General features: G+C 32.0%; 1 protein-coding gene across 2 annotated transcripts; it reads left to right on the forward strand.

Moving 5' to 3' along the window:
* Positions 1-213: 213 nt before the first annotated feature.
* Positions 214-19,643, forward strand: LOC139513122 (rho-related protein racA-like). 2 transcript variants are annotated; one of them, XM_071301345.1, is made up of 11 exons: positions 214-232; positions 5,715-5,903; positions 7,417-7,585; positions 8,953-9,086; positions 9,522-9,633; positions 13,624-13,817; positions 14,637-14,820; positions 16,063-16,296; positions 17,021-17,127; positions 18,074-18,313; positions 19,180-19,643. In XM_071301345.1, the coding sequence occupies exons 2-11, from the start codon at positions 5,721-5,723 to the stop codon at positions 19,390-19,392; spliced, it is 1,770 nt and encodes a 589-aa protein (XP_071157446.1). In that variant the 5' UTR covers positions 214-232; positions 5,715-5,720; the 3' UTR covers positions 19,393-19,643. The 2 variants fall into 2 exon arrangements, with proteins under 2 accessions (XP_071157446.1, XP_071157445.1); XM_071301344.1 differs by lacking the exon at positions 214-232 and adding an exon at positions 3,783-3,898.
* The last annotated feature ends 4,853 nt before the right edge of the window (positions 19,644-24,496 follow it).

Here is a 24,496-nt window from a genome sequence, read left to right on the forward strand (position 1 = left end):
CATTTACATTGTCAAAATATAGAACACATCTAGTCAAACTGGTTTTAAACTAGACCTCTAGTCAAACTGGTTTGGTATAACTGACTGTTTATTGCCTTAGATGTCTATTTCACAGTGACCTTATGTGTTTGTGCTAAGAGTACATTGTACTGTCATATTTATGGATTTCTGTTGGGACATGACCTACATTGTTAACATGCAAAACAGTGGCTTGAGATTTCAACTGATATAAGTATAATAAATTAATATTTGGAATTTTATATCCTGGTTGATGATGTTTTTTGGGGAGCAAGATGTTTTCTTAATTCTTGTTCACATTATGATTATCTTAACATTTAAAGATAGAAAAAATGTCAGCTCTCATTTAAAATATTTTGCAACTAAATAACAGAATAATAATCTCAGATATGGTGTAAACAAAAAACAAGACAGTGTAATGCAAGGATAGTCTATTTCTATAAAGTCAAGCAGATATTTTTTTTTTATATCTAGAAAAAAACTACCATGTAAAGAAATATGCTAGTAAAAGGCCAAAAAATATCCCAAAAAATTCAACATTAACAGATTTTTAGCAATTAAATCAAGATGCACAAAGTTTTAAGCATTGGTCAGAATATAGGGTTCTTTTGTACTTTAACAACATCACAATAACAATAAAGTGACCTTAATTTTGGACAAGGTAAATGGCATGAAGCCAAATTTATCAACTTCTATTGTATGAATGGGATAAACTGACCTTTCAATTCTCAAGGCTAAATAAGTATTTTATAGGCTAAATACAAACTTACCTGTCAAGGTAGAATTGTAATCTGAGTGATACCGGTGTTACTCAAGTCACCATAATGATGTCATATTTTGGAAGTAGACTAAAGTATTGGTTCACTCGTGGGGTCTTTGTATCGGAAATGAAAAGTTATTTAGTCTCAAACTAGTTTGAATGATACGGCTTATGTTCTTGTTGTATATTTTATGGTGGGTATGATAATAAAGCCCTAGCGGAAAGGATTGTGCTTGATTTTAATATCAAGATGAATCTTTCAAGCAGTTTAAAAAGTCTCACTGGGGTAAAGCTGATGACCGTAACTGCATTCACGGTCATCCCAAGATGTCGGATGAAAAATTAGGTCAGTATCTGTATTGTCTGTTAAAGTGTTTTTATATCATTTTCTTTACTAAGCATACATTTGTACGATGTAAATTTATAAAATATTCACACGGAAATCACAAATTACTACACAGAAATGTGTATGAAAGAGAAAATTGGATTTGAAAAAATCACTGAGATGACCATAAATCATAATCGAGATGTCCGTAACAGGATCAGCGATTCATAACAAGGGTGACCGTAATTGGTTAAAGATGACCGTAATTTATAAAGGATGACCGTAACTTTTAAAGGATGACCGTCAATTCTAAGAAAAATCCGTATTGGTATTCATAGCTTTTTGTTGAGTTTGTCTCAATAGGGGCTTGGGGAGCGGATATAAATATGTTTAATCAATTTCTTTTTTTAACTATTTGCCGTATTTTGAGTTAATGACAATGATAGTAACATGAGGACATTAAAATTTTAATACAAATTGACAGCATTACGATGAAAAATTTAAGAAAGAAAAAAAAACCATCGAGCCCATGTGTATGGTTCCAGAGGAAGCAGATTAAAGCCTTAATTTGTCTTGATATGTTATTACATTTCTGTTTATGCAATTTGACAAGGTTCCCCTTGTTATACGCTATTCGTACCATCTGAAATAAAGAACATTTGCAATGGTAGTTGAAACGATATAATATCAATGGATGTACATACATTGGCATTTTAAAAAGGTGAATCTATTATTTAAGAATTGAATGCTTCTTTTTGTAACTTCATTGGGGTGTGAAAGCGTTGACCGAAGTACATTTTGTATGAAGCGCGGAAGCTTCATTGATGAAGGCCGTACGGTGACCTATAGTTGTTAATGTCTGTGTCATTTTGGTCTATTGTGGACAGTTGTCTCATTGGCAATCATACAACATCTTCTTTTTTTTTTATATATATCTAATGTAATTATATTAAAAGGAATCCAAGAAATAAAAAAAAATCTACTGGCTTGTATTTGGAAGCTTCATATGGTGAAGTAATGTATGTATTTGAAGCACATCTTATTTTCTTCTACCTATAGCATAGGATATTACTCTGTAATAAATTCGTTTTATACCAATTGCAACACGATTAATTATTTGATACAAAAAAGGTAATACAAATACGGATATTTTTTTTAAATTGACAGTCATCTTTTATTAATTACGGTCATCCTTTAAAAATGACGGTCATCTTTTTACCAATCACGGTCGTCCTTGTTTATATGTTACGGTCATCTTGAAAATATTTTGATGATGATTTACGGTCATCTTAGCGATTTTTTCAAATCCAATTTCCTCTTTCATACACATTTCTCAGTAGTAATTTGTGATTTCCATGTGAACTTTTTATACATTTACATCGTACCAATGTATGTTTTGTAAAGAAAATGATATAGAAACACTTTAACAGACAATACAGCTACTGACCTAATTTTTTATCCGACATCTTGGGATGACCGTGAATGCAGTTACGGTCATCAGCTTAACCCCAGTGGGTCTGGAGCTGACAGGTCAGTTACTGCTAGTAGACTTGTTGAAGTAGTTTGATTATTGTCAGTGTGCTTATTTTCATCTGTTACCTATTCTAACATCAGCCTCGGGACTTCTTTTGCACTGTATTTTACTGTGCGTATTACTGTGTTTTTTTTATTCCAAATTGGCTAGTGGTAGTGGGGAGGGTTGAGATCTCAAAAATATGTTAACCCACCCAGCATTTTGGGCCTGTTATTAATCGGGAACCGCTAGTCTTTGTAACTCCTGTATGTTTTTTGGTTCATTTAAATTTTTCGGACTTAGTATGTTGTTCATTAGCTCTGAGACTACTATAACACATTATAGTAGTCTCAGATTAGCTGAACCAGTATACATAATTGTTCAGGGGGCAGTTGAAGACCCATAGGTGTGGCATTGGACTGTTTGCTGCTCTTTGGTTACAACATTTCACAAAAATATATGTGTAACAGTTACAGATTTTCAAGATAAGCGCTTCAGACGTTAAAACATAAAAAGAAATCTATATGTTCTTAACAGACTCTAAAATGTTTCTCACATACAAAAATGTGAATTATTCATGCAAAGGGTGTTTCCCTTGACCAGTCAGATGAATACACATGCACATACATGCTTATCAGTGTTTTAATGCTTAGTTTTAAATTTAAACCAAACTCCTGCTTTAAACCCCCTTTTTAAAACTACGATACATGTATAGAGGACTGATTTTAATTACTGATTTATTTATGTGTAACTCTTAATTTTATGAAATTAATAATTATCTGTGAAATTTAAGTTGTTTTTGCATTTTTCATTTTGATATCGTTTTTGAAAAACATGTCTTTTGATGTCTTACATTTTATAAATCTTCAGCATAAATGTCTGTCTTTCGAAATAGTAGTTAACAGTGGTTATAAAGGTTAATATATATTAAGTGATATATAAGACAATCATAGGACTGAACTTCAATGTTGTTTTTTTTTCGTTTAAGAAACAAAACACTATATGTGGCATTGTCCTATAATATGTTCCTGAATTAATGATTTCATTTATTTGACTTTGGGGAATGTTTCTTATTTTATTTCAACTGGTATAGATCTTTTCGCTGACCTTAATACCGTTTATTTTATTGTTTATTTATAGAGAACTTTTCATTGGTTGTCATAAATAGATCTTGTTAGTGACTAACTATTATTAGAATCCTATGGTATATATAATTTGTAAAATCAGTTTTATGCAGAAAATTTGATTCATTCTTTTTAACGACGGATATCAAATACGTCAGGTAAGAATTAATACTGATTTTTAAATTGTATCTATTATTATTTTCAAAAAATCGATTTCGAATGATCGTAAATATATTGATGCGTTGTGTAACCATAATAAATGTTCTTAATCTATGACGTGAACATTGACTTCCCCGATAGAGTGGAGCAAGGAATTACAATTCCATTAGTGGAGTAGGGGGAGGAAAATAGCAGCTCAGTACAATTCGTAATTTGTTACCGCATAGTGGCGGATCCAGAATTTTTCATAAGTGGTGGTCCACTAACGGCCCCGCTCCAGTCATGCTTCAGTGATTCCCTCTGAAAATTATATGTTACACCGGAATTGTAGTTGTTTGCAAATGTATGAGGCTAGGCTCCTATAATATATCAATTGAGCACTTTTTTCTTTGTACACACTAATTGTTTAAAGGTTATGAAGGATCGACACCTCTACTTCATGATTTTGTGCGAAATACCTTATGTAGATCACCTTTACTTCTAAATGAGGAACAACAAGATAATGTGAAAAATTAGTAAGATATAGCAGCTCAATACAATACTACAAAGGAAAATGTTTATGTGAGAAATTCGCAAGAATAGCCCATTTCAGTCATATACAGGCTACTAATAAAGAATATGATTATAATAATGTAAGTAAATAACATCCTGTAAATTGCTTTTTATTACACACAACACCCTGTGCGTGTAATGGTCAGTGGACTTATATATATATTTACATGTATATATAAATATAGTTTGATTTTAAATTATCATTGTATCACTATTTAAATTTTAAATAGTTATTGCAGAACCCTATACACTGATATAGGTCAGATGCATGCTAGAGTGCCACGATGTTTGCATGCCACAACTCGTTATTGGAACAGGACTAGGGAGCCTTTTACATAACAAACATATAAACTTGTTGTAATGTATGTAAAATATTTCTTTCCACAGGAAATTAGACAAACAACAATCAATCCTTTTCAACATGTACAAAACAATCTTTTTAAATTTTGTTTTTCCTCCCTATAAATTTCATGAATAATTCACATTCGACAAAATTGTTAGGCAAATAATCAACAAATCAGTAACAAAATCCCAAAAAGTTGGATTGCATAGCAGGCCATTGCTTGTTACAAGGAAGTGTTTGAACCGTTAAATTGATGTAATATCTGTAAATCTTGGATAGCATTATGACTTGTCATCGATGACAATGTATATAGCAGTCGATTTGTACGGGCAAAAGTAGCATAATTTAAATTGCAGTGTTCAGTATACTATCGTTTGTTTTCCTTATTTTTTGTTAAATCGTGATTTTGTCTAAATTTTGGTTTATATGTTTTGATGTCACCCTTTTGGTATCTTCATACAAAAATCGAAGGGAAGAAAGCATGTCAGCATGGCACATTAATCTTTATATTAGATTATCCTGCTTTATGAAAGCTACATGACTTTGTTCTGAAATTGATCTTACGCCTGACTGCATTTTTTTTATTCCCCTGCAAGTTTCAAAAGGATTGCTCCGACAACGGATGGCCTTTTTGTAGTTTTATTGTGGTCCCGAAGTCTAAGCGAGTCACAAAAAGCAAGCACGACTGGAGGATCAATCCTGATGAAGAAACACTCAAACCGAATATAAACTGGTTGAAGCCTCTGGGTAGTGTTATATAGAACCGTTAGCGACTAGGTGTATAATTAATTCAAAACAAGTTTTAAAATAGCATTGCTCATGCAGCTGCATCAATTACTGTTTCATAACAGAGCGTTGGATATTTTTTACCATATCCGTTTGATGTTGCTATTTTTAAGTCTTATTACATTCTTTTACAGATTGCAATGCAGAATATAAAACTTCTAGTTCTAGGAGATGGTGCTGTTGGTAAAAGTTGTCTTTTGATATCTTATACAACTAATGCTTTCCCGGGTGATTATGTTCCAACGATTTTTGACAACTACAGTACAAATATTATGATCGATGAAAAACCTGTCTGCATCGGATTATGGGATACTGCTGGTCAGGTCTGTATTTTTTCACATTTAATTGTCTTATTTGTACCTGTAATTAACAGTTTTATCTTAATCTAGTTTTAACAAGTTAAAGTCATGTACGGCTCATTACTTCATTATGAATTGCAGGAATATAAAAATAGATGATGCATATATACGTCTATGAGATAGTTCCTTAAGACTAACAAAAATAAGTCACCAAGAAGTTAAACAAAAGTCTCCACTTAAAAAGTAGTGTCTATACGATTTATCAAGCTCTATACCACCAAAGTATAAAATAAGACAGTAAGAACCGACGTATCAAACCAAAAGGCAACAACTGACGAAAATCCGGTATCCGCACAATTTCAGTACTAGATTATTGCAATATCAAGCCACCCTGTTTTAACTTCTATCCGTGGAATAACAATTCGTGCAACAAAACTTCGTTCGGGAATAGCAATTAGCTCGATCATAGCGTTCAATATAAGACCAGGAACAGCAATTAGCTAGAGCGTTCAATACAAGACCAGGAAACAGTAATTAGCTAGAGCGTTCAATACAAGACCAGGAAACAGCAATTAGCTCTATCATAACGCTATGATACATATCAGCTCTATCATAACGATTAAAAATATCTGGAAAAGCAATTTATCTCTATCATAACGTTCAATACAAGACCAGGAACAGCAATTAGCTCTATCATTACGTTCAATACAAGACCAGGAACAGCAATTAGCTCTATCATAACGTTCAATATAAGACCAGGAAACAGCAATTAGCTCTATCACAACGTCCAATACAAGACCAGAAACAGCAATTAGCTCTATCATAACGTCCAATACAAGACCAGAAACAGCAATTAGTTCTATCATGTCGCTATTAAAGAATCAGAAAATAGCAGGGATCAGGAAGGGCACTTACCTGTATCCTATTGGCATAAACGATCAGGAAAGTCATTAGATCTAGGTATATTCTTCATTCAGAAGCGGAATTCTTTTTCACAAAAAAACTCACAGGCGCAATGATGGAACAACAACAGTCTAACAATAAACTACATCAATGACTCCTTTTTAGAGTCAAACTTTCAAATTAAAAACTCATTTTCTGATCTTTTAACTATATATAAAATACTACCATAAGAAGATGAAATGTGAAAAAACCGTCATCTACTTTTTGCCTTTAATTTCTGCAGATGAAATAATGCCCTCGCTTTATTATTGTCTTTAACGTCGTAAAATGTATTAAACGTTTTATTTTGTTTTAAATTTAAGATCTATTCAGTGTCTTTTCGTTTTGAATAATACTCAAAAGTATTACGATGTGACCCTAGGCTCAGTGTTGAAGACCGTACATTGACCTATAATGATTAAACTTTTATATATTGTAGCTTGCCAGTTGGATGGAGAGTTGTCTCATAGGCACTCATTCCACATCTTCCTATATTTATTTACATTTTTAACCGGATGCTCTGTATTTTTAACCGGAAGCTCTGTATTTTGCGTATTCTGTTTCATTTCTAATTGGTTTGTCTTGATTTTTCCAGGAAGATTATGACCGACTTCGTCCTCTTTCATATCCACAAACAGATATAGTTTTGCTTTGTTTCTCCATTTCTGGAACAGATTCACTAGAAAATATAACATCAAGGTGGATTCCCGAAATAGATCATTACATCCCAGACTGTCCTAGAGTTCTGGTTGGTTGCAAGTCAGGTAAGCAAATACTTTTTATTTTTCGTTGTCTTTCTGTTTACATTCTTCGAAATGTATTTTTTTTCTCTCATTTGGTCATATATAAAGAACTGCTACGACCTTGTGTTTAAAATCTCCCATAAATTGAAGATTGTTAACAACACATTAAAACAATTCTAAACAATCGGCAACTTTAATACAAACAAGCTGAAGGTTATATTATAATTGTAGCATTATATTGATTTCCTACATAAGGAAATGCCTCTATCAGGTCAGGAATATGACAGTTGTTTTCCATCGATTGATGTGTTTGAGATTTTAATTTAGCCATTTGAAAAAGGATTTCGTTGGAGTTCGATATTTTTGCTCTTTTACTTTTTAAAACTAGCCAAATCAAACCTGTTTGTTTGACTTTGTACTCAGATATAACGTGATGCACACAATTCAAGAAAATCAAAACAAGAGGAAAGCAAAAATTGATCTTGGTAAAACATGCTGCATATTATAAAAGTAACTGGGATAAGGAAATGAGGTTAGGTGGACAACTTAAGTCTTTTTTGTTAAAACATTAGTTGTGAGCACGGTTTTAAAATTGTTTTCCCAAAGTGGTATTATCTATTATCCTCATGATGCACGACTTATTTCAGCTAGGGGCATTAGCTGTCGAATTCATCTTCACCGATTTGATCCAAATTTTCAAATCAGATTTATAACATAGTAACGTATATTTTTATTACAATTTTTTTTAAAATAAACCATTACTAATACATAAACTCGATACCAATTATCAGCATTTTTTGTGTAATTTGTCTAGACGTAATTTAAGTATCCATCGAAATGACCTCCAAAGACTGTCTACGGTCATTTTCCATGAATATATATATAAAAAGCGGCCGCGTCTATTTGGTTTCATCTTGTAAGCTCAAATGTATATTTATCATCATTCTTACTGTATAAGAATGGTTTTGTTGTGGATAAATTCAGTAAACTAAGTCTTTCATTCTTCTTTCACTTTCAATGTACACATGCATTTACTTTCAATAGCTGAATCAATGGATAACCCATCTCCAGCTGAGGGGTTAAATTGAAGGTCACATGAATACGGATTAAATAAGTTCGAATAAATCACTTGCAAGTGAATAATACATCAGCGATGTTTCTTAGTTTATTTTGAGAAAATTGACCCAAAATGTCTGCTTAAAGCGAATGATTATTAATTTCACTTTCATTTATGATTGAACCCAAAAATACATGAATTTTTCATTTTTTATCATCAAAGATGAATTTGATAGTTTAAGGCCCTGAATATTTGATGCATAATATTATCTTGTAACGGAAATTTTTAAAATTTTTAATTGTATAAGTTTATTTAACATTTTTTTTTACAGATTTGCGTGCTTCAAATCCAGATGAATGTGTTCCTCGTACAGAAATAGAAAAAGTTGCAAAAGAAGCTGGGTTAGAATATTATGAGACCAGTGCACTAACACAAGATGGTTTGAAACATTGTTTTGATAGCGCAGTAAGTTAACATATGTTACAAAATTATGTAATTATTTGAAATCTGCCTGGCAGATTAGATCACATCTAATAAGTTGATAATTTTTCTATTGTAATATCTTATTATATTGTTCTCTGTTGTTTATTGTGTGTCACAATGTAAATATGTTTGTGTTGCTATAGCATGTAACTACTGCTTTGCAAATAAAGAATTCATTCATTCATATGCAATAAGTTTTATATCTTTGTTATTCTTTTCTTATATAGGTGACCTTAAATTGATATGATGATTTTAAATAGATGATTATCATATTAAAAAATCAAATTAAAAAAAGTAGAAAAACAGTTTTTGAAGCATTAACTTAAACTACCGCTTGTTGCGACCGAACAAAATATTGTAACAAAATTTGACAAAAAAACTAATACAACTTAAGTATATTTTTTTTCTCTCGACCAGATTCGATGTGGAATAGCGGGAAGCCGAAAAAAGACAAAATCTAAATCGCCATTTGGAATTTTCAAGAAGAAGAAACCAGATGATCCCATCCCTCCAGTGATGCCTCCAGCTGGTAAGTCAGATAAACTTATATCCCCGTTAATGCTTTCGATAGACAAGCTAAATGATTGTTAACCCCATTTATGCTATCGATAGGCAAGCTAAATGATCGTATATCCCCATTAATGGTATCGATAGGCAAGCTAAATTATCGTATATCCCGATTAATGCTTTCGATAGACAAGCTAAATAATCGTATATTCCCATTCATGCTTTCGATAGACAATCTAAGTTATCGTATATCTCCATTAATGCTATCGGTAGGAAAGCAAAATTATCGTATATCCCCATTGATGATATCGATAGGCAAGCTAATAGATCGTATCTGCCCATTAATGCTATTGATAGGCAATCTAAATGATCGTATATCCCCAATGATGCTATAAATAGGCAAGCCAAATTATCGTATATCCCCATTGATGTTATCGATAGGCAATCTAAATGATCGTATATCCCCATTAATGCTACAAATAGGCAAGCTAAATAATCGTATATCCCCATTAATGCTATCGATAGGCAATCTAAGTTATCGTATATCCCCATTAATGCTATCGGTAGGCAAGCAAAATTATCGTATATACCCATTGATGCTATCAATAGGCAAGCTAAATGATCGTATATCCCCATTAATGCTATCGATAGGCAATCTAAATGATCGTATATCCCCATTGTTTAATGCTATCTATACAAGCTAAATTATCATATTTCTCCATTAATGCTATCGATAGGCAGTCTTAATATCGTATATCTCAATTAATGCTATGTATAGGTAGTCTTAAGGATCGCATATCCCATAGATTCTATAGATAGGCAGGCTAAATGACCGTATATCCCCATTAATACTATGGCCAGGTTAAATGATCTTATATCCCGATAGATGCTATGGATAGACAAGCTTAATGATTGTATATCCCCATTAATCCTATCGATAGGCAAGCTAAATGATAGTATATCCCCAATGATGCTATCGATGGGCAAGCTTAATGATAGTTTATTTCCATTGATGTTATCGATCGGCAAGCTAAATGATTGTATATCCCTATTAATGCTATCGATAACTAATGGCAAGCTGAATGATCGTATATCCCCATTAATGTAATCGATAGGCAAGCTAGATTAAAGCATATCCCCATTGATGCTATCGATAGACAAACTAAATGATTGTATATCCCATAGTTTAATGCTATCTTAACAAGCTAAATGATAGTATATCCCCATTAATGATATCGATAGGCAAGTCAGATGATCCTATATCCACAGGGATGCTATCGGTAGCTATAGTTCAGACGTTAAGGGCATATGATACAGTTTTGATCCCGTATTTACATTTTGATAAAAAAAAATCCATGTAGACTATTTTTTACCTGATTAAATCAAATATGTAATAAAAAAATATACCTTCATGTGCTACTTTTTGAGTAAAATGAGGTCGAAATTTTGTTTATTTGCTCAAAATTCGGATTTGTGGCCGGATTTTCCTTTTCGAAAGAAAGACATAACTTTTTTGTTCAAAATGATAAACACAAATTGTTTTTTTTTTAATAATTTTTAATTTCTGTATTTTATAAGTATCAAATACATTTATACATTTTTTATTCAGAAATAACTCATTTTTATCAAATGTTCATGAATGTAGGAAAAAAACATATTTTTTTGCTGTATATTTATCAGATTTGAAAAAATTGCACTATTGACGTTTTCATGAAAATTGGCACACATAATCTTCTCACGTCATCAAACCAAATGGCATTTTAAAAAAGAGTCCATGAACTCGTTTTCAAGTTAAATGACTTGGAGTGATAAAAATCAGTCGAAAACTGCATCTTTTCCCGATAAGTCATAGTTTGACGTTGCGAAAATAACAATTTACGTTGGCAACGTCATAACCTCCCCTGTAACTGTATCGTATGCCCTTAATTGCATCAATACCGTATAAGCAATCAGTCCACACTAATAAATAGCTTTTCTATAACATAATAACAGTTTAGTTATATAAAATTTATATTCTTTGACTAGACAGGTAAATACTATTCCGATAAAAACTACAAATTGTCTTATCATATTTTACAATAGTCTAAAATAAGGACAGCATATTGACAAAACGTCAAAAATATGCGTGTCAGACGTAACAGACTATACGCATAATAACTTTAGCAGGGGTGTTTGTGATCTTCAAAACAGTGTTTTATCCGCGAAAATTTGAATGAATGATATGCTTTATATATAAAGTATTAAAATATTACTGAATATGCGTTCCTGTATATACCAACGCTATTTTTTTGGCAAAAACAAATAGTGTACATTATTGTCAGATTTAGGAAAATGTTAAGTTATCAAAATTTATAGGTTTTAAAATATAAGATTACATGAAATTTCGTTTCTGTAAATTATGCTCACAAAAGTACATAGATAGACCATATCAAAATCGAATTTTTGCAGCACTCACACCACATATCAAAATGTATGGCTTCTTGCAAGATGTCCAATGTCGGAATTCGCCGCTTTTTATAAATAAACTGTCATTTTGCGACGTTATTTATTGAAATTTTAGAATTGTTGCATCCTAAATCTAGTGCTCTTCCATAATTGTACTTTAACTCTACAAAACAGCTTCATACTTTCTGATACTTTGCGTAGTCAAAACGACTTCGTTTTCAAAGAAATTAAATGTCTTGCAAGTTTGTCCACTATACGTTTTTCATACGTTTCATCAACGTTGTCGATTCGGGACGCTATTTATGGTTGGAAATCCTCTGTTTATATTTCATCAGATAGAATTTTATTGATAGTTAGATACTATATCAACAATACCACAAAGTATAAAAAAAAATCGATGACTGGGGTTGTTCGATTAAATGAAGTTGTAAAAAGGTTGTGTATTACGAGAGGATAAACAATCATCTTTTTCAAATTTTCAAACTTGAGAAGCGTAAAACTGTATTTTTTTTTATCTCTCTGCAATAAGATTCATATGTCTAGAACTTGAAACCGAAAATGAAATTGGGCCTGAAGCGTGAATGTATACCTTTCCATATCAAACAAAGCTTGTAAATATATGAGATGAATAAAAAAAAAACATTTTTTTTATGACTATCGTTTCATTTCTTAATTATAATTGTTACGTTATTAAAGAAAATAACGTGAATATTATGAGCAAGACCCGTTTAACTTGTTATTCACGACAAACTTTTTTTAATTAAAGCAAAATATATATCTTCTTCCTTTTTCGGATCTAAATGGGAAAACATTGCATTTTATTACGTTTTATGTAAATGAGTCTTTGGTAGAGGGTTGTCTCATTGGCACTCATCATACCGTTTACATCTTCTCATTTCATATAGACTTATGCATTACCCAAATACGATATATTTTGTTGTTTGTTGCTTACATTACTTTCAGTGGGAAATATTTCATGCATATTCAATACAACCAAACATTAAGAAGTATCTATTTCGATGTGCAACACAAAAATTTGAAGCGAAATAAAAAAATATCCCCACTAATCATTTATTGCCGTAAAACGTAAAAAAAATGACCTTACCGTTTGAGACGCAATATCGTGCGTATCGTCTGCCAGAGTGTTCCACATTCCCTCACCAGAAATGCCAGATGACCCACTCTTTCCTCCTATGTGATGTCATCTCGGTAGGTGAGACTGATTATCCATCATATCCTTCCCAGTCAGATGAAATCACATCCGAATGGAGCCTCCATCATACTATTATTACGCTTTTGAAAAGGATAAACTTAGATCAAATTCATTCAAAATATATTTTATTAAGGCACAGATAGATCAATTTTTTATCAAAATAACAGCAAAAATAAGAAAATTTAGTAATTAAACAGAATAAATATAGTTGAACATAATTTTGTGCAATTTCCATTTTGTTAATTGACTGTGTAATGTGCTTTTTATTACATACTTTTCTCCTTTGCTGAAATTTGTATTTTATTTCAAATCATTTATAATAAGTTTGGTCTATATTTAATCTCTTCATTGAAGGAAAGGCTCCTTGGATAGAAATAGAAACTTCGACATTTGCAGAAGATTGGCAGAAGATGTTAGAGGATCCTAAATTTTCCGATGTTACTTTTTTATTTGAAGACGGGCAACAAAAACTTCAGGCACATAAATTAGTTTTATGCTCTGCATCCAAATACTTTTGTCAAATCTTGGGATTGCCAAATAGCAAAACAGTAAGTGTATATAAAGATATTGCTAATAAAATAGAGGATGTCCATTGGGAAAGTGTCGAAGAGGCAACAACCCGACCAAAGAGTAAAAAAATAGTCGAAGGCCACCAATGGGTCTTCAACCCAACGAGAAGATCAGTTTCACTCATTTTTTAATGAAATAAATACAGCAATACAGCAATATGTAAAAAGTGATTCCAGCTGAGAAATTATCAGATATATAACGATTCTTGGTTCAGATTCAACTAATAATTTTGGGATCTCTTATGTATACTTTATTCTCTGATATATACATTATATCAACTTTTCTGCATACCTGCAATTTTGATAGAGTGGGGTGCTCATTTTCACCGGGGACACAATTTCGCCGTTTAAGGATTTTGATGTGTAAAAACTTCAAAGGATGGCTGAAATGGAAGAAATGTACCCGTAAATTATATTTTTATAACAAATATAATATTTTTTTAAACTGAGACAAAATTGCGGCTCCTACCGAAAATGACCGAAAAACGGACAACGATTTTCGGACAATTTCCTGAATAAAAAACACGATTTCAAAGAAGTATTTCTAAGTAAATATTTGAGCTTAAGTATATTTTGCATTTGCAGTTATCTTCATATAGAAATATCAGTACACTTCAAAAACATTTAGGCCTGAACATAAACTGTAGAAAACATGGAAAGATGTGGCGAAAATGAGCACCCCACTCTACTGTTCATTACTAAATTTTATGCTATATTAGCATTGGATTGACATATTAAAATATGATTATGGGAACAAATCAAAACAGCATTTGCATGCTTCTGATTTTCGTTTTTTAGAATCAACTTAGCAATATTGACAATAAACAAATATCACTTGAAGAGTTAAACTCTGGTAGAATAGAAGGCATTGCAGCAGTATATCTATCCGAAGAAAAGTACAAGGCAACGATAACAACAGTCGAAATAAGCGCAAATATTACTGCTAAAACATTTGCACGGGTGCTAGAATTCATTTACACAGGTAAATAAAGTACAATTTAACGTATTAAGTTTCCAAATTATAACCATGTTTTGTGCTACCGTATTTTCTTGGGAAATGAGAAACCAGCTAACATTTATGTTTAAACTTCATAAAGACATAAAGAAACACACCAGTTTGATATTCGATAATACCTGAAGAAAGTAATGCAACAATCCAGATTTGGATGGAGAGTCAGTGTCTCATAGGCACCCTTATACCACATCGTCTAATATTTATGTGTGTGTTATTTACAAATTAAATATATCTATCTAAACTGGCTCCCGCCAAATCCAACACATTTAGTAATGCATTTTATTATTGTATGTTCTCGTGGTAAACCTACATTTATACCGGACAGTATAGTACGTGTTTTCCTTTCCTATTGGTTTATTTCATTTCAATATAAATAAATTTGGTGTATTTACTGTCTTCTGATTGGTTAAAAGAATTAGCCTTATTTTCAATGTTATCAATTTTTATGGCGACACGCCCACCCTAACGTTGTGTATTCATACGCAAACATCTATGTACGTTGTTATTCGTATTAATATACATCTTTGAGCCTTATTTTTGATAGAAATTTATTTATAATGAATGGCAATAATTTATTTTGAATTTATTGAACCATAAAATTAATTTTTAACTCTTCACATTTAACATAATCCGCTTCGCAGATTATTCAATGTGAAGAGTCAAAAATTAATTTTATGGTTCAATAAATTCAAAATAAATAACAGCCATTCATTAAAATGATAAATGTTTACGTACAATATAAAGTTAAATAAACTCATCATAGATACCAGGACTAAATTTCGTATATACGTCAGACGCGCGTTTCGTCTACAAAAGACTCATCAGTGACGCTCGAATCCAAAAAAGTTAAAAAGGCCAAATAAAGTACGAAGTTGAAGAGCATTGAGGACCAAAATTCCTAAAAGTTTTGCCAAATTCAGCTATTAATTGTAAACAGTTAATTTATAAATATAATCATATCAATGATAATTCATGTCAGCACAAAAATGACTTTACAACTTTTAGAATATAAAAGGGAAAATAACAAAAATATCGAACTCCGAGGAAAATTCAAAACAGAAAGTTCATAATCAAATGGCAAAATCAAAAGCTCAAAACACATCAAACAAATGTTATAATTGATTAAATCATAAATTTTAAAAGTCATATATTTTTTATCGAATTCTTTTAAGACATATATTTCATTGGATTGTTTTTATTAATATTTAGGTGTTCCAAGGATTCCAGAAATTCATGAAGATTTGTCAGAAGTACAGGAACTATGCCGAGTTGCAAAAATATTCAATCTTTCCATGCTGGAAACCATTTGCAGAAACATTGAGAACGAAGAGGACTTTCTGAATCCGAGTATTGGTACTTATCTCAACGACGAGACTGGAAAAGAAATGAAAACCTTGTTTTTTAATAAACCATCATGCTGTGACGTTATCTTTAGAGTCGAAGGTAAATCTAATGTATATTATGATTTTTTAAACAGGTTTCGAAGTGACAATTAACCTTCTTTACTAACTAATGTCTTATAATAAAGAGACAATTCACACTAGTTTAGAAAAAAATTAGCCATCGAATTAGTGATTTGAACTATGCATTATGTTAATATGCAAGATGTGCATGCATGTATGTTACATTTTAGATTCGAAATAAAGGTTCATTCATTTTAAGTATGAACGGCAATAAATGCTAAATGTGGTGTACTATGTATTATAAATTATCTCTTTAAATATGAAGGGTATCAGAAGTGTGCACATTTTATTATTTAATGAATGGCTATTATCTATTTTGAATTTATTGAACCATAAAACTAATCTTTGACTCTTCACATTGAATAATCCGCGAAGCGGATTAAGTAAAATATGAAGAGTCAAAAATTAGTTTTATGGTTCAATAAAATCAAAATAGATAATAGCCATTAATTATAAATAAATTTCTATCAAAAATAAGGCTCAAGGAACATTTTATATTATTTATATTAACAATAACAACGTACACACATGTTGGCGTATGAATACACAGAGTGGGCGTGTCGCCATCAAAATTGACAACATTGAAAATAAAACTAATAATTTTAACCAATCAGAAGACAGTAAATACACCAAATTTATTTATACCTAAATAAGGTTATATATTAAAGTTGTTGTATTGTCTGAAAACCATGTATATATTGTAGATCAGAGTATCTATGCCAATAAAGTGGTCCTATGTGCCAGATGTCCTGTGATGGCAGCTATGTTTAGTGGGAAATTTGTGGAAAGTGACAATGAAATATTAACAGAGGTAATTCAATTTGAAATTCTTTATTTTTTCATATATATCAGTGAACAAAGTCAGCGAATTGATCATAACATAGAACAAATAGGAAAAACTATTAAATTATTCAATGAAAAACAGTTATTTGCACTAGCGAGTATTTATTAGATAAATTGAGTCAAAAAGTGAGAAAATATTGAATTGTTGATGACTTACGAAGGGAAAAAATTCATTATGCGAAAATGATGACAACACGGCACTCAATTTCGAAGATGAATATCGAAAGTATTCATATATCTGCGACGGAATTAAAAAAAATATCTCCTAAGTGTTCTTGCATTTATTTTTCATGTATTCCTGTCATTATAGCGCAATTTAAACATTGCCATTAAGCGCGATGTTTTGCTAGACACACAAAGAGGTTCAACCTACCCATGTGAGCTTATGCCATCACTTGGTTTCCGTCGTCTTCCGTCGTCGTCGTGGTCGTCGACGTAAACTATTTCAAGAATCTTCTCCTCTGAAACTACTGGGCCAAATACCTTCAAACTTCAACTGAATGTTCAATATGGTATTTAATTTATAAATTGTATCCGAACTTTTGATACATCAACAAACATGGCCACAATGGCTAGCAATATAACATAGGGGTCAAGTGCAGTTTTTGGCTTATATCTCAAACCTGAAGTATTTAGAGCAAATCTGACATAGGGTTAAATGTTCAACAGGTCAAGATCTATCAGCCCTAAGATTTTTGGACGATGAGTGTCTGATTGGCAAACCTACAACATCTCCTAACTTTTAAATGGATGCATTAAATAGTAACCAATTAACAAGAGCGCTTCATGCTAACATTTCGATTTTCGATATTTCTTATATTCAGTGAAAAAAATGTCTTAGAGAACATGTAAAATTATAGATATTGCATTTGGTAGACATGCTTTGAACTGAATTTGATTTGATTTTATTTTAGGTGAAAATACCAAACACTTCCGTGGAATGTTTTCTTGCATTGTTGGAATACATGTATACAGATCATGCTCCAATCGAAGAAACTGATTCTGTTGGCATTGTGGTATTGGCAGATGAATATGGACAGTCTCGATTAGTTGATCTGTGTGAATTGTATACAACAAAAGAAGTTGATAAAAGTGTCACAAAACGGATTGAAAAAGCGGAGATTGATGTTATCGGTCTTCTGCTCACAGCTCAGGTAACTCTTTTATTGCTACTATTGTTATTGCTTGAAGCGACACTATAAATACATAATTTTATCGGCATTTTTTATATTTTCCCATTTGATCTTACTGCCTTATAATTTTTAAAGATTGAGAACAAGACTGGATACCTGAAAATATTGGACAATGACGTCTTGTATAAGTGCTCAAGTCCACCCGCATCAATTAAACATCAAAATGCATGCAACTTCAATTATACAACTGAACAACTTTACAAACGTTCCATACGCTTAAATGTAGTTTTACTTCCCATTTCTTTTTACTCCATATCGAAATACGAACGAAAAGGAAAATTGCATTTCAGATAAATTTCCAATATAAAGAATTACCGATATTAATCACCCTAGCAGGCTCGCTTGAAGTTCTTGCTGATAAAGACATTATAAAAATCAAGATGCCATTATTTTATATGTATTTTCTATCTCACAATGGAAACCTTGACATTCTTTTATTTTCATTGGTCACAATTTCTTATAAGCACTAAAAATAAATCGAAATTCTAGTGATCTCAATTTGTTAAGTGTTTTCTTCAGAGATATTTATTTTAATAAAATATTTATACTGCTTAAACCTATGTAATATATAACAAGTGTTTACATAACACTCATTATGGTCACGTATATGCTTACATGTGATAGTGATATGTCAGTCAACATATGCTTCACACCATCCACGTGACTATCACGTGTCACCTTTTTTTATATTTTTGAATTATCTTGTATATATTCGATCATTTTGTTGTTAAATAAAGCATTAATCTATGTATTTACTGGTATCAGGTGCATTTTTGTCTAGACAGTTCAAGTTGAATATGGTATACTAAGAATTTAATTTATTTCAGGCTTACAACGCTAACCAGTTAGCTGGATGGTGTTTACATTTTATTTCTTCCAACTACATAGCTTTTGAAAAGAGGCAAGACTTTTCCAAGTTAAAAGGAGATAACAAAGATCATGTTGAAGAACATCGTTGGCCTCCGTTGTCGTACCTTAAAGAGGTGGAAGTTTATGAAGCAGAGATGAAGAAAAGAGGCGAAAAGTGTAGAATAATGTGAAGTCGCTGGTTAAAACAATTACCGATTTCATAAAAGCTTCACAGGGTCGTTGGCAATTTTGCAATTATGTGATTTTATCGAAAGGACCATTGTAATTCTCAGACCGAGACTTTCAGCTAGAGATGTTAAAGATATAACTTCGATTTATTTCGGAACACTGTAAAAATGCAATGGAAACAATATATTGTCACACGGTTGAAAATATTGTTTAATTTGAAAGCTTAAATAAATCTTAAGTCTTTTTTTCTATATTGAGTAGTTCTTACATGGTTCTAATATGATTTTGCAAAATATCTAATTGATTTGACTTCCAAATTGGACTATGAATTTAATGCATAAAACAAATGGTAGCTTGCTTATTTTAAAGACAACTTTTGTGAAGAAAATCATTGGCATCCGTTTGTCGTACCTTAAAGAGGGTGGACGTTTATGAAGCAGAGAAGAAGAAAATAGGCGAAGGGTGTTGAATAATGTTAACAAATACAACATAAAACAAATGTTACCTTGCTTATTTTAAAGAAAACAAGAGATATTTAACCAACGATATCGTGTCATAGTTTACCACTCAGCTGATACCTCGCAGAAGACTATAAGTCCCGAAGTGTATCACAAGCGTAGTAGTCATAACTTCGGATTTCGCATTGAAACAAACATTTTTTTCCTTCAAAATTTGATGTTATTTGTTCTGCCTCAATGCATATTATAGCCATAAGACACAAACAGATATAATCATTTATTCCGAAAACCACGAAACAATGAGTTCGACATATTTGTGCTATGATATTTTTAAATGATTATGCGTTGACGTAGTTTATGATACTTTCGCTCATTACACATATGCAAAAGCTATCATATCAATGCTTAAGTATATGTTATCGAAAACAATGTTTTACGTCCTACAAATACAAACGTGAGTTTTGTTTTAAACAAGTACCAAGTCAGGAAAATGGCCATTGTTACATTATACTTCGTTTCTGTGTGTGTTACGTTTCGGTGTTGTGTCGTAGTTCTATTATATTTGGTACGTTTCCCTCAGTTTTAGTTTGTAACCCGGATTTGTTTTTTCTATATCGATTTATGAATTTTGAACAGCGGTATACTACTGTTGCCTTTAATTTATCAAGTATTGTTCTATACAGTATTCAATATTCACAATCAGTCTACCAACAAAACCATCTTACTAACTGGTCTTGTATATGTAACAGCTTTTCCTTCCTTATAGATGCAGATACGAGCGCGTCTTGCGTACTTTTTAATCATCGCTTTTCATAACATTCTTAACATTGCCTAGTGGCCAATCTCCTGGGTAAACAAATTTGTTTTTCATACGAATTACATCTCCGACCTTAATATTGTCAACAAGCAATTTTCGTCTCTGTTGCAAACTTTGTGAATAATTTTACCTCCAATGCTTTCAGAAAATATCTGATAGTACTTGCACACATTTCCACTGAATATTTCTGAATTTTACTGTGCGTATTGCTGTGTTTTTGTTATTTCACACTTGCTAGTGGTAGAGGGGAGGGTTGAGATATCAAACATATGTTTACCCTCTACTGCCCTTACCTGCATGTTTGTGCCTGCCCTTAGTCAGGAAACGCTAGTCTTTGCAAGTCCTGTATGGTTTTTGGTGGAAGAAGACTGCAAGTCTTCTGAAGACCTCTGGTGCCGACTTTACAACCGTTACAACCTCCGTATGCAGCATCCCTTTCTGTGCATAACAATTTCATAAAAACTTCCGATTCTTGACATCGATTTTTACTCATGATTAAGCATCTGAATCTTTTTATTTGTAAATTAGGATTGAAAAACAATCACTATCGTAAATATGTACTCTTTTATTTATGTAAATTATTAGATTTCATCTCATCTACATGAACATTGTTTGTTTACTTGTAACCGGATGTTTTTAATGTAGATCTTGTAGTACGCATGCGTGAATTTAGATCGGGTCGACTCGCCCTGTTTACATGTTCGCTCTTGGTCTGTTCGTCCTTAGTTCTTTCGACCCTATAGTACGTTCGCCCTGTGTTCATTCTCTTCACTCTTATCAAGGACGTTTTATAATACGTTCTTGCATTTATTAAAAAAATATTATCGTTAAAAAAACCTCTCAAACAAGATTTAGTGAAAATCATCTGTTCCTTATTTTGTTCCCAAGGAAAAACAATCGTGTTCAGCCAATCAAATTCTGTGATTCTCATGATCAAATTAATAAGCCAATCAAAAACGTTTTCTCTGAAGATTATTCTAACATGCTAGATTTTGAACTTTGTTGTTTTCATCTTGTAAAATCCTGAATATGGCACAGCCGCAGGTGAATTTTCATCTGCAAAGAGGGTTCTTACACAGCTTAAGGATAAAAGCATGGCTGATTGACAAAAGTCAATGATGCAGTACTACAATAAAGATAATACTGAATAGTAGTTTTTCACTAATTTATTGACATAATACGTTATGTTTGTATTCAATTAAATCATTTAAAGCACAATGTACTATTCTTTTTTTCACAAAGACCAACAAACAGGTTTGATGAAGTTGAAATCCAATCAACTTGAAACCGTAGTAGTACACATGTGTTCCTTATGATATGATCTTTCTAATTTTTCTGCCAAATTAAAGATTTTACCTAATTTTCATGGTCCACTGAACATAGAAAATGATTGTACGGATGGGAAATCTATGTACTTATGACACATTCTTGTTTGAAGAAAAAAATACGTCATAACGATAATGGAACAAAGCAGGCTGGGTTAGTGGGGCTGCTTTTATGGTAATTCAAGTTACCTTTTATTCACCTTCTTCCACCTCAGAGCTATCAGCTCTTTGATTTGTATATTTTGATTGATTTATTTTTTTCCATTAGAAGTAGAAGTTATTGTTAAGGGACCAAATGAAGCTGTGTTAAAGAACCATATTTGTGGCCTTGGACTGTTTTTTGCTCATTTGTCGGGCTGTTGTATCTTTGACGCATTCTTCATTTTCATTCTAAATATTTTGTTGAACCCAAAAGTCAATATTCTCTTATAGGTGAAACAACTATGTACTGACCAAGTTAGAAAGGTAACAATTGTTCTATGATAACATTTTGTTATCCAATAGTTGAACATACCTTCCTATAATGAGCTTGCAACATGCACGATCACGAATTTAAAAATTAATGGTATCATGCAAACGAATCAGTAGAACTAGTTATTTCTGTTATTCTCAATTCTAACATAGCATTGTGAAGAACGGATGAAAGCTCACTCTTTTGAATCCCTTTTAAAGTTTTCTAAAGATTTTTTGTTTCAGAGTTGCATACTTTAACCGTCAAATTTATCATGTAATTTTTCATATCGCACAATAAATCAGCAACCATTTGATTCTAAGGGATGGGGACTTGCAAATTTAAAAATAAAAAGTTCCTGTCCCAATTTAGTTGGGAGTAAGCAATCTTGCATCAAAAGGATCGCTTCGCTCGCAACATTTCACAAAATTATATTTAAAAGTTACAGATTATCAAGGTAAGTGCATCAGAAGCTAAAAATCTATAAAAAACAATTTTGTTTTGTTTTTGAATTATCAATCAAATTTTTCCTTTTTTGGGCAATAACACACCTCTTTCCACTGACCTTTGATTAATCGATAATTTATGCTATGATATTTTTACATTTCAATAGAACCAAACTTCTAGACTTCGTTCTTGCTGATCAATTTGTTTTGGAATTGTATGTATATTCAACAAAATAGGTGCTTGTTTCATGAAAGTAAATTTACTGAAGGGGACAAACAGTTGATTTTGAGGAGTTTTATGCCACTTTTTGGACGAGCAGAAAAAAAATATTTTGGCCCTGGTCCGATCGGAAATAAAACATGGCTGCCTTTCTGTTTTTCAGTTAGGAGTAAGTATAATCTTATCTCATCAATTAAATTTGCCACGCGCCCTCTTCAGAAGTAAATGGTTGTTCCAAATTTACGGTGCTTTAATCTTAAGATTATGGGGATTTCCCCTCATAGATCCCATTTACTATCTATATAATTTTTGCTTTGTTTGAAAAAACTTTGTTTTGTGATTTATTTGAAGAAACTTTATTTTAACTTTGAAAATTTTCTGGTTAGTCATTATAGAGTTACGGGACTATCATATTAATCAAATCTTTCCCAAGTTGTACACTTGAGTATGACTTGGTGCATTTACTTGATACTTTCATTTTTCATTTATCTCTTCATTTATGTAAGTTTCACCTACTTGCCAACCTTTATTTTTCCATATTTTAACAGTTTTCACAGTGACCCATCGATTTCGGCATTTTACCTTTCATTTTTGCATGCCTCAAACCCCCACAATCGGGCCGATACTGGTAGAGGTGGCCTACCGGGAATACCCCAAATTTTTCTCGTTAGTCTTGTGGACTACATATTCTCTCAAGTTAGTGTCTAACAACTGCATATACGCTTTGCCTTTGCCACAAAATACCTAGTATCTGATGCAGGACAGTCGCCATCTTTCTTACAGCTTCACCATTATGCATAAGTATCTGCATATCTGATTGGCTCCCTGAAAGTGACGTATTAGATATCCTTATTTGGCATTTGCAGAATATTTCCCAACTACCTAGTGGATAGAGCTAATTGCTGTTCCTGGTTTCACAGTTTTAGATTAAATATCTAAAATATATTTGGTTGATATTGTCCTTATATTGAATTTGAATATAATAATATGTAATATAACAAAACCAGGATTAATTCGTTACACAGTGTTCAATTGTCCTAATACGTAATTTATCGGGTCAATAAAATTCATATCGGTCTCCTATTAGGACAATTACACACTGTGAAACTAATAATACAAGACCAGGAACAGCAATTAGCTCTATCATAACGTTCAATTCATGAACCAGGAACAGCAATTAGCTCTATAATAACGTTCAATATAAGACAGACACAGCAATAAGCTAGATATCATAACGATATAAAAAGATCAGGAGAAGCAATTTATCTCTACCATAACGCTTTAAAAGAACAGGAAAAGCAATTAGTTCTATCATGTCGCTATTAAAGAATCAGAAAATAGCGGAGATCAGGAGAGGCACTAAGCTGTATCCTATTGGCATAAACGATC

Source organism: Mytilus edulis, chromosome 2, assembly GCF_963676685.1.
Source record: "Mytilus edulis chromosome 2, xbMytEdul2.2, whole genome shotgun sequence".
In the NCBI taxonomy this organism is placed as follows: Eukaryota; Metazoa; Mollusca; class Bivalvia; order Mytilida; family Mytilidae; genus Mytilus; species Mytilus edulis.

Coding starts and splice junctions, on each gene's coding strand:
- LOC139513122 (XM_071301345.1), top strand. CDS start 5,721: ATGCAGAATATAAAACTTCTAGTTCTAGGAGATGGTGCTGTTGGTAAA. Junction 5,904..7,416: donor TATGGGATACTGCTGGTCAG/GTCTGTATTTTT, acceptor TGATTTTTCCAG/GAAGATTATGACCGACTTCG. Junction 18,314..19,179: donor GTCTTCTGCTCACAGCTCAG/GTAACTCTTTTA, acceptor AATTTATTTCAG/GCTTACAACGCTAACCAGTT.